The sequence below is a fragment of the Artemia sp. Qi Xiang Cuo genome, chromosome 13 (genome assembly GCF_049724085.1).
Source record: "Artemia sp. Qi Xiang Cuo chromosome 13, ASM4972408v1, whole genome shotgun sequence".
Taxonomy (NCBI): Eukaryota; Metazoa; Arthropoda; class Branchiopoda; order Anostraca; family Artemiidae; genus Artemia; species Artemia sp. Qi Xiang Cuo.
In genome coordinates, this window is record NC_142806.1 from 12,522,743 (window position 1) to 12,539,098 (window position 16,356).

Here is a 16,356-nt window from a genome sequence, read left to right on the forward strand (position 1 = left end):
AAAATACAATTTTAATAACTTATTAAGCAAATTTTCCAAGTACTGAGCACGCTTTTACTCCCCAATAATTCTGGTTAATGCAGGCAAAATACCGTTAATAAGCCACAACTGACATTGCAGAAAGTTTTCTAGTGCAGATATCTAAGACATCCATGACCCGATCCTTCAACTATGTGCCATAAAAAAACTTCACTACCCCCCCCCCCTCCAAAAAAAAATCATTAGGGTAAGATTTTACCCGCTAATATGTAATTGGGTAAAATATTTCATTAGGGTAGCAAAAAGTATCTGATCTCAGTTGCTGACAGAAAAACGATTACAAGAACAAGATGTAGTGTCACCTGACGCTAGATGGCGCTGATAGTTCTTTTTGTAACACTAGTGCCAGTTTCTACACTTATAAGTTACCCACATCTTTGGTTTGGAGATGTTGGCCCAGTCCTTTTACACTTAAATGTTTAGATAAAAGAAGTTGAATAACTTCCATATTCATTGACATGTTTTCCGTTGACAAAAATAGTTGGGTATTGGAGCTTTTAATACCAGCTGTTTTTGCCGTAGCTTGCCTCCCTAAAAACCTTCTTTTGTAAATAACTGCTTCTTGATAAAAGATAACAAAACTTTAAAATTTATTTTGTGTAACAAACCGCCTATTGAATGACCACACTCAAAACATCCTTAACGGGTTTAGTAGATAGGGCCATAAAATGGTCTTTAAAAAAAGTTTACATTTCTTTCTTCACTCCTTATTTTACCTCCTAAATTCATTAAAACATTCAGTTAGTGTAGTTAAAGGTTGAGCTAAGAAAAAATTTCTAGATCTTTAGATGACCTGGGATCTCTGGTAAGTTAGTGATACTAGCAGATTTGATATAATTTATCAAGGAAAGGCGGTTACCTCATCTCCGAACTTGTCAGCAACGCCACCAAGGATTTATCCATGCCGGAGGGATGCTTTTGCTGGGAGCACTCATTCTTCTTCTTTGATACCCTTTCTGTGTCTTCATGTTTACTAAGGAGGTAGGGGCATCACCCCTCCCCCTGATGACACTTGAAGTAATTAATTTTTCGTCTTTTGGCTGTCCGAAAGCAGAAAGTGCAAGATGAACAACTTGAGTCACTCCAGTTTGAAGCTATTATGCAATAAAGATAATATTTGAACTAGAACTAGGGTTATATGGGCCCAGGGTCTGACTGGTTCCTCTGCACATTCCGATTCAAAATCCTTGAGTGATTTTGACTCAACGACTTTTAACATACCCGCTTTTTTTCTATGAAGAAATGTCTATAGTGCCTTTGTTTTGTATGAGCTGTATGCATAATTTCGGGCCCTTCCTCCCAGCCTCCACTTACTGAAAATTTCAAAAATAAAAATTTTGAAAAGCAGGTTTATGAAAAAGCTGCTTTTGAAAATTTCTTTCTGACCTTCGGATTTTTCTGCTAAAATCTCGATCAGATGTTATGTGGGGTTGGAGGCACCTAAGGTACTGAAGAGGTTCTACGATCTCCCCCATTTGGTTTTTGCCTTTGCAGAACTTAAAAGTTGCGATCGAATGAGTCACCCCCAAGGTTCTATAACAATCTGTTCTGCAAGTCCAAAAAAAAAGGAGGCACACCACCAAACGCAAAACCCAGAGCCAAAAAAAAGGAGGCACACCACCAAACACAAAACCCAGAGCCAAAAAAAAGGAGGCACACCACCAAACACAAAACCCAGAGCCAAAAAAAGGAGGCACACCACCAAACGCAAAACCCAGAGCCAAAAAAAGGAGCAAAAAAAGGAGGCACACCACCAAACGCAAAACCCAGAGCCAAAAAAAAGGAGGCTCACCACCAAACGCAAAACACAGAGTCAAAAAAAGGAGGTACATCACCAAACGCAAATAACAAACTCGAGCTTAGTAACAAAATTGCTGTGATTCGTTGTTTTTAACTTTTTTACAGTGAAACATGGAATCCGAGTCATGGAATAATATTTGTTGTTTCACATATATTGAATATTTTATTTAAAATACTTATGACGTTTAGCCCCGATATTTTGAGCGTTTTCAAAGCTAAAGAATAAATGGTCAAGAAACGTTACTTCCTTGAAACAGCTTGCACTAAGCCGATTTTTACCTACCATTTGAACGTCGGAAGCTTTCCGTAAAAAATCTGTAGTTGGCGTACTGAATTCAGTAAAATTTTCCGTCCTAATCGTTCAGTTTCAAGATGGTAATTTTGACCAGATTGAAGCTTTTTTCTTCTTTGCTGGCAAGTAAGGTTCTCCTAACATTTCTTTTTTTTGTGAGGGTTTGGGTTTTGTTAAAAACCCTTATAATAAAAGTACCAAGGAGCCAATAACACAGACGAAAGAAGTCGCACATAAGATTTAATCAAAATGTGGATATGACAACCAGGGTTGCCACATTTAGCACGAAAGTGTTATCTTAGCACTATTATGTGTAGCCCAAGCACATGCTCAGGGTTGCTAAGATAGTGCTATTTCAGCACCATTACACTCAATTTTTTAACTATAACACTGAAAATTGCCATGTAGCACGCAAATTTGGGCAATTGTAGCGCTTTACGAACTGAGCGTGGTGACAACCCTGATGACGATCCGTTGATGTCGAATCTAAAATTAGAACTTGTAGCAGAACTCTGATGATTTGGGGTAAATATTACAAAGAAAGGGTAAATATCACATTTTGAACAAGATTCCGCTTTTTCCGCAGGAATTCCGGAACTGCGTTCTTTTGTGCACAGACAGACATCAAATTCCGTAGAACTACAGAAAAATCCGTAAAAGTGGAAACACTGATCATTCGCTTCAGAATCTTTGCCAAAAACGTAAACACTTTCGACATGCTTGGCGGCTTCGTTACGTTAACCAACTATTCGAAACAAATTTAGTACATGTAAACCGTTTATTAACCCATTTTGTTGTTTTAATAACAAAAGTGTTACCAACATGATTTGATAGTCAACAGATGTAAAACTAAAAAAGAAACAAAATCGTAACTACCGGATTCGAGGTTGTCAAAATGAGGTTCACATCGTTATATTCCGTCATCCGGCCCCGGAGTGTTTTCGGAAAGTGCTCTTTTCCGCTTCGAATTTTCGGAAACACAACACAAATGAGTGCTCCTTTTCGCTACACGCATTTGCAGCAAAACCCACCATGTCGAGTAAGGGTCATTTACATAAAGCTTTCATTCATAATTTAGACTGTTTTAATCCGCGACATTGGAAATTAGGAGAGGAAATGAACTCTCTACTGCTTTTAAAAGCTTTCAAAAATTCATTTTAAATGGGGCCTCGCGTAATGCAATATTCCGCCCAATTATTATATTTTGGTTAAATAGCATCGCTGTTTTTAGCTGAACTATATTTCCGTTTAAATTCTGAAAAGCTGAGTACGAAATGTTTGGCAATACAACTTTCAGGAATAACATTCGCCAGCACAATACTCATTGCACTATTACAATCAATATAATTATTTGAATCAATAACATTGAACATACAGCACAAATAGGGGCAAGAATTTAGAAAAAGACCAATACTCAACGTTGGTATTTGGGGGCTTTACCGAGAGGTCGGCAGAGGGAATGTAAATTCGATGTGACCTTTTACCACACTCAAAGTCTTAAAAAGGAACGGAGCATAAATAGATGGCACTATTAAAAAATAACTACTGGCAGCGTTGACAGAAGAAGAAAAAGAAACGGAGAAACTTCATTTACAGGATGAGGGGTTTGGCTTGTTCCCAGCTGAAGGCATCTCGGCCAAAATGACCATAGGTGCTAGTCTTTTGGTAAATGGGCCTCTTCAGATCCAAGTCCCTGAAAAACAGAAAATTTTGTATAAAAACAAGCGAATAAAGGAAATTAAATTTCTTTGATCAAACTTATTTGCCACATTTGAAAAGAGGAATACAATAAAAAACTCTTTTGGGACCGAGTTAGTTTTCTCTTGTTTCTCGAGTCCTCATATGTAGATAAAATATGTAGGAAAAGAAATATGTAGGTTAAGTTAGGAAAGTAAGGGTTGTAATTTATGCCCTGGGGGCATATAAGGTGTTTATAGAAAGCGTTGTCGTTTCCAAAAGGGCTGATTCGATTGGAAATCGAAAGACCTAGTGCCCATTTTAGTAGTCGAAAGTGATTGGAAGGCTTGACATTTTTATAGTAAAGATCGAATTGGGTATAATGTATTATTTTTGTTGTTGTTGTTGTTTAGACCAGGGCACTTCGTATCGAAGGAGTTGTCGTGGGAACTTCGAAAAGGGCTCATTCGATTGATAATAGAACGGGCTGATGCCCTTTTCAATAGTCGAAAGTGATTTGAGGGCAACTAATCCCCCAACTAAACCTATGTAGTTTACCAACTAAACTTATGTAGGTTAGGAAAGTTCCTTATCCCGGAAAGTTCCTTATCCGGGTTCCTCCTTGGACTAGGAATGGTAGACTGAGGGAGAGAATATCCGTCGAACCACCCTTGGAAGGAGTTTTTGCTTTAATGCTAGTTTCCTTTTCTTTCTATTTTTTATTTATTTATTTTTTGAGTGGATTACCAAAAAAATGGGCTGGGGGATTGCCCATTTTGATCAAGTTTTTCACTTTTATTTGGCTTTTTTTGCTTATATTTGAGTCGGGAGGGGGCACTGTAATTAATTTATCCCTGGGCACCAACAACCCTAGATACAAGCTAACACCCGTGCAAGAAAATGAGGAAATTACTACAGGGGTACCAATTCATAAAAATTTGCGGGTAGGGGAGAGGGCAACGACTCTTTTCATTATTTTGCACGAAGATACATAAAATGGCATTTTCAAAAGTCTGCAGGGAGGGGGGGAGAAGTTTGTTCTTGTTTCGATTTTGTCCCCATGAGAACACCAAAAAAGGTATGTTTCAGAATTTTACCCTACTCCTCAATTAGAGCCCCTGTATTACTACCTATAAACACATTTCATGGATTAACAATTACACCTTTTCAAATTACTATAAATCCCACAGGTAGCACACATAACTAGTCATTTCTTAAACAGCACTCACACATTTATGCTGTATTTTTTGCTTACCTGTCAAATAGTAACATTTTAAGATTCCATCACGTTTACCAAATACTTCTGAATCAATAGTTAACTTTTGGTATACTTGAGAGGTTTACGAAGAAGCCGAATACATATATCACCTTAATCTCATTCGACAAAATTTGATCTGAAGTTCGATATAAGTACTCGTAACTTGGTTAGAATAGCATAGCTGGATTTATTGCCAAAGGAATATTCAATAATACTGAGTTTACGACTCAAAAGAGCAGTAAAAATTAATAACACAGTCTTCTTTTTTAATAATATCCCCCTACGCATTCCATGAAAGTCAAATTAATACCCTAAATCATTAATGATATTTTGCAGATACGCCTTTTTGACAACCTAGATGTATACAGTGCATTTTGATTTAGTCCAACAATGCCCTCAAAGTTTCAAATTAATAACTTTAGCTATTCCCGAGATTTTGCAGATACACCGTTTTGACAACCTGGATGCACACCGTGTCTTTTAATTTAGTTCATTATCCCCCTAAACCTTCCCCGAAAGCTTAAATACTCTTAGCCCTTCCTAAGGGTATTAAGCAAAACTAACTTAACCTTAGCCGATACAAACAAAACTGGAAAAATATACATTTATGAAATTACCAGCCATTTGCTTATGATATGACTATATTACTTATTACTTATGATATGACTATATCATATGTGCTTCTGACTATATTACTAAGAATAAAACCCTTTACGAGCCATGGTAAATACAAAATTCAAAATTTCTATGGTTTGCACAACAATGTAAAGTTTAATAACAAAATTAACCCGTAAGTTCGAGGTGAATAAATAAATTGGATAAAATCTTCCCATGTGCAATACCCAATCAAAACAACCTTCATAATTTTTTTTATCCACATAAAACTTGGTATCTTTAAGTGTAACAAACCGTTCCTCCCTTTCGAACTACCAAAGAAACCCTCAATCCTTTGAATTCTTTATAAAAACCAAATAATGAATTAAATCATCTTGCATTTGTTCGCACACTGGGCAAAGTAAGGACCCAGGTTCGACCCCATGATTTGAAATCTTTTATATATTAAAATATTTATATTATTATTTAAAATGACCTACTTAAGAATACGACCAGGTCTTAGGTCGAAGTTCTTCTTTACAATGGCGACAAGTTCTTTCTGTGTTTTACCACTGGTGCCATAGTCAAAGATAGTAATTGATAAAGGTTCAGCAACACCAATAGCATAGGAGACCTGGAAAAAAGAAAATTAAAATAATAGGAGAAGGGTCTCATTTGAAACAAAAACACGATTGGGATAATCAAAGTAGGAATTGAACGGGTAATACCCGCCCCAAAAACCTTATGGTTTTTACACAAAATGAAACACGATTAGTTGATACCACCCCCCCTCCCATCCCAAAAAAGATCTACAGCCATTCAACAAAATATTCACTTGTCCAGGACAATTCAACTTTACCGTTTTTTTTTGTTTCTGTATTAATGGGAACCTAAGTATAATATTAGTGGGTAGACCTTCAAAGGCAACTAGTGGGGAAAAATATTCTCTAGAAAGTGCAATTCCAGCACCTCAGGTGGCTGGGTTAAATACACCGAATGGAAAAATCACGCCTGTCAAGTTACCTTTGAAGGAAGGTCTACGGTAGCCATCCACCTGGAAGATCTAGGAAGAGATAGCAAGACACATCCTGACGTGACTTCCTGTGTCTTCTCAAGCATGCTGACGACCAAGCAGCATATAGGGGACTGATCCGTGAAACACATGTGAAGATGTCCCCGACGCGACTCACGAGAATGTTTAGGACAAAAGCCAAGTATGGGACAAACCACGGCCCATAGAAGCCAAAAATAAAAAAACGTGTTCAAAAAAAAAACTGGCAAGTGAGAAGAAATTGCCACTTTTAGCTGATTCAGGAATGGTAACTATTATCTAAATTAGTCTTAATTGTAAAACGTTCTTTGAAAACAGATTCAAGGAAATTTCAAAAATTTGCTTGAAACTTATAAAACAGGGCATCAGATCGTAACAAAACTGCACCATTGGACTTGCCAGGGTTGAAAAACTATTCAGGAAACCAGGCATGCAGCGTCGACAGCTTGGAATTTAGCTTATGCTTTTAGTTTAATTTTTGCTGTGTCCGCAGCTGCCGGTGCAGTGGACGATTTTGTCGTCACATTCTTTATCTCTCCCCCGAACTATAAACCCCCGCTGCACCCCTGCAGGAGACTTACAGTACCCTGACTTGAAAAACAAGGAACATCCCTTTTTTGCATGGGTATTACTGATGCGTCCTCTTTTTTTTAGTATAAGAGCCATTCTATGAGAACTTGATCACGAGGGAGGTTTTCAAGAAATACTTTCAAGATACTTCTTCTTCGTTATGATTTACATCTCAATATCAAATCGATTGAAGTATCAAGTAGAGTGAAAACGAAATATGACTTCTTTAACTGGTAACGTGAAAGCTTAAATACCCATATAGGTCTAAATAAGTAAAAATCGCGAACACAAATTTAAATTTGAAAAGATCTCCATGTGCAGTTAAGGAGTTTTTGCTTCAAAAGGGCATCAAATTAAGAAAAAAAGAAAACATGGGTGAAAAAAAGCCAATAATAAGCTAAGCTTGTACTAAGATAGAATAAAGATAAAGCTGGGCCCTAATTCGTGTCTGGAAGATGATAAAAAAATATAATTGCGTAATCACGCTGAGTATGCTACTAATTACGTATCCGTCGTTTGTTAGTAAAATAAACAAAAAAGATAAAATTTATCAAGGCAAATGTGTTGTTCTTTTAGCCTAAAATATTGCACCATAAAATTATTTAATCACGTTAAATGATTTAAATACTAAAAAACAACAAAGAGGGAGAAAAATCTCCACAATGAATAAACAAACGGGACTAGGGCCAGTAGGAAGGAAGACACAACAAAGAGAGAGAAAAACAGACAACAAAGAGAAAAAAACAACAAAGAGAGAGAGAGAAATATCAAGAATGAAGAAACAAACGGGACTAGGGCCAGTAGGAAGGAAGAGACAACGAAGAGAGAAAAAAAGACAACAAAGAGAGAAAAAAAAAACGACAAAGAGAGAGATAAATCTCAACAATGAAGAAACAAACGGGACTAGGGCCAGTAGGAAGGAAGAGACAACAATGAGAGAAAAAACAACAAAGAGAGAGAGAAATCTCAACAATTAAGAAACAAACGTGACTAGGGCCAGTAGGAAGGAAGAGACAACAAAGAGAGAGAAAAAGAACAAAGAGAGAAAAAAACAACAAAAAGATGAGAGAAATATAAACAATAAAGAAACAAACGGGACTAGGGCCAGTAGGAAGGAAGAGACAACAAAGAGAGAAAAAAGAACAAAGAGAGAGAGAGAAATCTCAACAATGAAGAAACAAACGGGACTCGGGGCAGTAGGAAGGAAGAGACAACAAAGAGATAGAAATCTCAACTATTAAGAAACAAACGGGACTCGGGCCAGTAGGATGTAAATAAAAAACTAAAACGACGCTGATATTTGGCATGTACGAAACGAGGCATCTTCAACGCTGAAAAACAAAGATAAAAACTCAAATAATCCAAAAACGAACGTACAATTCGATGATGCAACGGCCATTTCTGACGGTACAGGGTTTACACAGTTGGCTAAGGGAGGCAATTGGAAAAAAAAAATCTTGCTAATATTTTTCAATACAAGATACACGTAATTTTAATATTGACCAGATTGGTACTTGTATGATAACTTCAGACTTATTAAAGTAGGATAAAATGAAATCAACTTGCTTTGCTTCATGGGCTGAAATGAAAGCCGAAGTTCTCCAGAAACAGGATTGCCACCTGTAGCACGGAAGTGGTATTTTAGCACTGTTGAATTACGTGTAGCACTGTAGCACGTGTTCAGGGTTGCCAGCTTTAGCACGAAAGTGCTATTTTAGCGCTATTACAGTCAATTTTTTGGATGTAGCACCGAAAATTGCTTTGTAGCACACAAATTTGGGAAATTGTAGCACTTTAGGAACTAACCGTGGTGGCAACCCTGTCCGGAAACCATAACACTGTTTCTTATGAGCTACCAGAGCAGGGACAGAAGTAGGAATAAGACACAACTTACTTGGACTAAACAACGCTTACATATTCCAGATTTGACCAATGATTTTGCCACCCATCTAGCGGCATAAGCTGCAGATCTATCAACTTTGGTAAAGTCTTTGCCACTGAATGCGCCACCGCCATGTGCTCCCCAGCCACCGTATGTGTCAACAATGATTTTTCTTCCTGTTAAACCGGAATCACCCTAAAGAAAATTTATACAATACAAATTGTTAAGAATCCAGAAAATACAAATTGCCACAAATTCATAACAATCCAAATTGCCACAAATTCATGCAATCTAAATTTCTCAATTTTATAAAATCTAAACACTGGTGTCAGTTCACGAAAATTTAGAGTATGAGAGGGCAAATTTGTCGGGTACAATTTTTTTCTAGAAGAATACCAGAAAAGGACGTTTTCGATGACAACAAAGCCCCAGAAAAGTATATTTCAAAATATAGGGGGCACCCCCCCCCCTACTTACGCCACTAAATCCAAATTGTCACTATAGCTATTAGCAATAAGAACATATTTTCAGATAATTGCAAAATTAAGGGCTGAGTTGACAAACTGATGAGTTATAAGCTTTCCTGTTTATTGACAAGCCCTAGTTGCTATCTAAACCTTTGTAAAACTTTATGAACAAAGTAGTTCGACTAAAGTTGATTGTATTTAACACATCCTGATGATGAAAAAAGCCAGGTTTGAATATGTATGTGATATCATTATAATTGTTCGGGAATTTGTTGTACGACAGTGTCTATAGTCCTAATGGTCAAATATGACTTATGATAATTGAACATTCTGATTGGTCAATTATATCAAACGATTGACATTTGAGCAAAGTCAATCATTTTATTCGTAAGTATATTTCAGAAAAGAAAGTCTATATTATCTGTTTTAACATTCAAGTCCATTCGAACATCCGTGGAATTTTAAACCAATCAAAGTTTTAGAGTCACAAGTTTCTTTACATTTCATCTCTCTGGTCCTCTGTGCTATAACTGCAAGTAAGAAGCGACAAACAAGGTAGGGATGATGATTCGAGTTCGCTAGAGCACTAAATTCAGATACGACAGGTCTGTCGTAGCAGCAGTAGGGGTACTTGTATGATATAGCCCCGACCACTCAAGTTGTTCATCCGTTGACGCATTGTACAAACGGATTTTTTTGTTAGTTTCTTTCAGCTTAGCGCGAGACAAGACAAAGAGAAGTGACAGAATAGATAAGAAATATATTATTTGGGCTATATATTTTCACATTAGAGGGGGGTGGTGGGTTAAAAACAATTCTTACTTCATAATACGCAGAATAATTGTACCAAACACATTAGGTATGCAGACCGTTATACTTTACCCCCATACCACACCGTTATACTTTACCCCCACACCACCCCCTAATGTGCAAATATATAGCCCAAATTTGTTTTTTAGTATTATATTTTTATCACACTTAGTTATTTTTCATTAGGATTGAGCGTCAAAGAAACAGTTTCTATTCAGATGAAGAATATTAGGTCGGGGCTATATATTTAAGTGCCACAGTAGGTTTCACTCTTATTTTCATTTTGAATTGCTTGGTGTTTATTCGTCTGTTTGCACAAATTCTAATTTTCATTTTAAGAGTTCAACTTTAACTTAAATTATGAATTTTTATTTGAACTTGCTTCGTGTCTATTGCAGTTGCAGTATGTTTCCCTCTTTTTTGTTGTTGTGTTTTGTTTGTTTGATCTAAATTTAGATTTATATACCCATTTCTACATATGGGAATTTGCAATTTAACAAATTTAATTCAAATAGTTCTTATTCCTGACAATTCAATCTGGTAATACGGCTTGAATTAAGACTCTATAGCCCTGACCACAGCCTTGTCATACATGACAATAAAATTTAAATTTCGCATGACTACACCGCCAATTATATATCCTGTTCGTAACTTCTAGAGTTGAAAACTGTTCAACTTTCAAGCATATAATTCGTGACTGACCAATCAGATTCCAGATTTAAGCCATCATTTAGAAAAGAAAACGAAGAAAACAGATGAAAGCTGTTTTCAGATGAAAAGATGAAAAGAAAACAGAAGAAAACAGAAGAAGAGTAGTTTTTTATTTGCAACAGGAATCTGGTACATTATAGTAAGGCACAGTAGTAGATAATAGAAAATCATTGGGAATAAAAATAGACCTGACAACGTATTTTAAAAGCAATTTTTTCCCTTCCAAGGACGTATCCAGGATTTTTGTCCGGGGGGGGGGGGGGGTAGAAAAACAACAAAATGCATCAAAATTTTTATATATGTATTTTTGTTACTTCTTTAGGAGCCAGGAACAAATTTGGGGGGAAGATTCAAACTCAGTAGCCCGCCTCTCTCTGGATACGGCCTTGTCCCCTTCTATAATTGAAGTGTGACTAAAATCAAATAAAAATTCATTTCATTCATAAATCTGGACTCCTTTATCGACGGCTCTGACTATCGTATGACTCAGGCATAAACTATTTTCCAGCATCAAGGTTAAACCTGACTCGTGATCAGAATTTCCGCATCCAAAACAGAAAAACATGCAGATGTTTTTCGGGTCTGGGTTCTCCGAACCTCTGAACTTCTAAGATGTTTTGAGTGATTTCTTATGGTTTTAAAATTAATCACCGGCTGCTAAATGAATTTCAACCCTTCCCCCGCGTAACCGAAATAAATTCATGAGTACGAGTCGGATCAACCTTTAAACTCAATGACATAAAAAAAAAACTAGAGAAAATCGAACTATAAATAGTTTCAAAATAATTGCGAAAACCTGCACAACACACCTGGCACATAAATACAATTTCCTTATTGACTATTAAGAGACATTACAATCCAAATATTAGCTTCTTAGATTAGACTGACCTTGAAAAGATCAATAAAACTCAATAGTTTTCCTTATTTACGTTAAAGGTCATAGGTGAACAGCTGAAACTTGCAGAGGCGTCGCAAGTTTTGTAAAGGGGGAAGGGTTTGACCCGGAGTCTGCTCAGAGGATCCACTCTCCGGTCCATTTATAATTATCTTGATTCTCTGCACAGTTCCCTCGAATGTACCCGCCCTCTCCAAAAAAAAAAAGATTTTCCTGCGCCTAGTACCTTTAAAAGTACATTTTAGTGACCAAAGAATATTCAATTATTCTAACTTTTTTTTTCAAAGATATTGTTATATGCAATTTCTCTCCCTTTTTTATTTGTAAATAGCAAAGTAATAGTAGATTGCACAATAAAAGGCTTAGGAAGGAAATGCATCACCGCATGGACAGTGTTGCCACTTCAGTTTGTGAAACCAAGTATCTTACAAGCAAAAACTAGTGCAAGGCAAAAAAGGCGCTTTCATCTTTTCTTCGTAAATGTTTTTTGGTGCTACACTTCCAAAGCAGCACTAAAAACCGGTTCAATGTTGAAAACTATTACCTTTCTGTTCGGTTGCCTTCTTTCAAATTTAACAGAAAGTACTCCAGAAATATATACTACAAATAGTAAAAATGTACTGCCTCGGGCAACCCTGCTTAAAACAAAATATTTTTATAGGACTTACAATGCCTTGAACCAAATGGCTCTCTCAGTATTTTTGGTCTCGTGATATTTATAACCAAATTCTTCACTTTTACAGGTGTATGCGAGTGGCATAGGACTGAATCCCTCCATCTCTATCTCCCAAATACAAGAATGTGGAATCAAAATTCTAAACGTAGACACATATTAATTGGTATCAAAGTCTTGCTTAGATTATTCGAGTCGGGGTACTGTTACCGAATACACCTTGAAAAACTTACCGAGTACACCCTTGGAAAATGGTAAATCTTATATGATATACGAACCAATTTTTTACTGTTTATATTATATTTTATGTTATACATTTATTGTTTACTCACACAGAATGGGAGCATACCATAGAAAATGGTAAATCTTCATACGATTTTTTTTTATAATTCATAAATCTATACTTTTATATTAGATAATGATTTTATGACTTTATATTATAATTTACAATATTCTATAATTTATATTTTTGGTAATTTAATAATTATAATTCATAAATATCTATTTAACTGTAAAATGGTAAATTTTACAATTAATTTAACCGAATGGCCATCTCAGTATCTGCTGTTGTCTAGGACTGCAGTTTTGGCCTTGGAAATTTTGGTCCAATTTAGGTTAAAATTGTCATTCAGTGACATTGAGCAAACAAGAAATACTGCTCTGTCAAGGTGCGATCCTTTTTTTTAATTAAAAGGAGAACCATTATAGGAGGGTCAACCGTACTCTGAGCCCATTTCTTATCAGTAGCAGATCCAAGGGAGGGGCGAGGGCCCCCCCCCCCTAACCTAGTCTAAAGTACTGCAATTTACTTAATTAACGCCCGTTTGGGTTAATTAAACTTGCTCCTACTGCAAGTTTATCGGATCAACCTATTTTGCGCCCCCCCCCCCCCTTAAAAAAAATCCTGGATCCGCCTTTGTTTCTTAGCCATGGCTGGATGTTCGCAACTACTTGATTTTAAGCAATTTTGTAAAAAATACCCTACCTTTACCGTCTAAAGACCATGTGCTTATAGTAGTTGGTAGGGACGTACTTCAGGAGGGTATATCCCTACCAACTAAGGGGTCCCAAAGGGCATATATAACCTAGTTAGGATTCATATTTGCAATACGCAGAGGAATTTCTGCCATTTCGACCCCACCACAGCGTAAAGAGAACCCTTGGATTACCTACATTACCATTATTTATTTATTTAATACCCCTCCCGACCCAGAAAGAACCCTTACTGTCCATGTAATAATTACCATTGGTCCACCGATGATGAAAGTCCCACAAGGGTTAATGTGAAACACTGTTCTCGAGTCTAAATATTTGTCTGGGATGACTGTTTTAACGACGTGTTCCATAATTTCACTTCGGAGTTGTTCCAAACTGATTTTCTCTGAATGTTGAACTGATATAACAACAGTGTGAACTCGGATAGGAATGCAGGCGCCTTGGTCAAAGTAATATTCACATGTGACCTGGAATGAAACTGACATTAAGCACAAAACATGGGTAGCATTCGAATGGGACAAAATATGGGTGCACACTTTGGCCTAAGTAGGGGGAAGGATCTAGGACATCATGAATTAAAAAGGGAAAGTTTTAAGAAAAAAACGTTTCAGAAAAATACCTTTTTGTATTCTGCTACAAATCCAAAAAAAATGTGCGTATTTTTGTCTTCTAAAATTGGAGAAAAGCGAATGCACCCCCTCCCTATCAGTGGAGGATCCAGGGGGGGCGAGGGAGTCCCCCTAGCATAGTCTAAAGTAGTGTAATTTACTTAATTAGCTCAAGTTTGCATTAATTAACCTTGCACCTAACGCAAGTTTATCGGATCAACCTATTTTGCCCCCCCCCCCCTAAAAGAAATCTTCGATCCACCCCTGCTCCCTATAGGCACATGCGTTCTGAAAATATTGAATTTAACTTAAATGATGTTTTCTCCTCTCTTTTAGGATATATTAAAGATAAAAACCGGATCCGATTCGTCTTTGAACGTAATCATGATGAAAATATAAATGCATATTTTTATCTAATAGCATGAATTAATGCGAATACTTAGTCTCCCCTTCCCCAGGTTATCATATTCTTAAAACATCGAGTTTAACTTATTTTGAAAACAAGGGTGGAAATACCAAAAGATGACATGTTCTGTCATTTCGTTTTATATCAAATCATGATGATAAACGGAAAGTGTCACTACAGATTAAAAATTAAAATGAGTTTGGATTCTTGTTTGATGAAAAAAAAAAAAAATATATATATAGTTGCATAATCATGCTGCGTAGGCTACTAGTTACGTATTCGTCGTTATTTGTAATGTAATAAAACCATTCTGGTTTATTAAATTATCAAAGCTGATTTTTTTGTTTTTTTAAGAAGTAAGATAACTTTCGGCTCAAAATATTGTGCCACAAAAGAAAATTAATCAAAAGAAAGTGTTTTAATTTTGATGTCTCTGGTATTATAAGGCTTTAATGGTCATTATACTAAATTAGCTACTACTACTACTGACATCTCACCCCAACACCAAACCACCCGAAGCCAACATAAAACCAGTAAAACCAACTGGAAAAACCAGTTCAACAAAGATCCAATGACGCACCACGAGATCAATTAAAGAAGAAGAGTATTATTAGACTATATCTGTAATTATTAGGGGGGGGGGCATAGCCAGAAAATCACCCATGATATTTGGTAATATTTGACATGATATTTGCCATAAAATAAGGAATATAATGGTAATACTTATAATTGTATAGCATGCTTCCTTCAGAAGAGGTCAACAATTAAATATTCACCCCCGGATTTTTATTGATATTCCAAACTTTAAAGTAGTAAAGTTACAAGAGCACAAGTAAAAAAGAGAAACAAAACGGGTACAATAAAACTGGAAACGACTTGCTATTTCCTATTTGGTCCTGATTTATGTATAAATCTTTGAAGGTTGAACACACTAAAATAAAGTAAATAAGTTTTCTCTCCATGGGAAGCACCGTTTCACCAATGGCGTCAATTCATAGAAATTTAGATGGGGGGGGGGGGCGAAATATATTTTTATAAAATACAGGAGGGGGATTGTATGTTTTCCCAATAAATGAACAAAGGCATTTTTCAATGGAAATAGACCCCAAAAGTTATTTGGTCTTTCCCGTTACATCTATACCACTATTTACAATATATTTTTTAGTTGCTTACAGGTGAAATAAGTTAGTGAGACATGGCAAAACGTATAAGAAATATCCAATTTGGGCTATATATTTGCACATAAAGGGGCTTGGGGGTAAATTAAATTGAAGCCTTTTTCGGAATGATATAGATAAGGACTGTAGGCTTTTTAGGATTATGTTTATTATTCCTAAAAGCGCTTTATTTTACTCTGCCCCCAACCCCCCTAGTGCGCAAATGTGTAGCCCAAATTATATATTTCCCCTGCATTTTGCCAAGCGTCACTCTTTTGTTTCAACTTAATTTCCGTAAATTGAAGCAACAAACCAAGGAGTAAATAGTGGTAGGTATAACGGAAAAGATCCAAGGGGATCCCTCTCCCCCAAATTACCGTCACTACGTTATAAATGATGTTAAATGACGTTACAAATGACCAGCACTTCAAACTATACACAATTGAGGCGTTAAAGCACAATAATAAAAA

General features: G+C 36.3%; 1 protein-coding gene across 1 annotated transcript in view; it reads right to left on the bottom strand.

Moving 5' to 3' along the window:
* Nucleotides 1-2,890: 2,890 nt before the first annotated feature.
* The window catches only part of Sam-S (S-adenosylmethionine Synthetase), a 41,596-nt gene continuing 28,130 nt past the window's right edge, over nucleotides 2,891-16,356 (bottom strand). The window contains exons 5-8 of the mRNA XM_089099278.1: nucleotides 13,964-14,182; nucleotides 9,176-9,358; nucleotides 6,161-6,294; nucleotides 2,891-3,824 (exon numbers count right to left, since the gene is read on the bottom strand). Coding sequence (XP_088955404.1) covers nucleotides 3,722-3,824; nucleotides 6,161-6,294; nucleotides 9,176-9,358; nucleotides 13,964-14,182 — 639 coding nt within the window. The 3' untranslated portion in view covers nucleotides 2,891-3,721. The remainder of the gene's footprint in view (nucleotides 3,825-6,160; nucleotides 6,295-9,175; nucleotides 9,359-13,963; nucleotides 14,183-16,356) is intronic.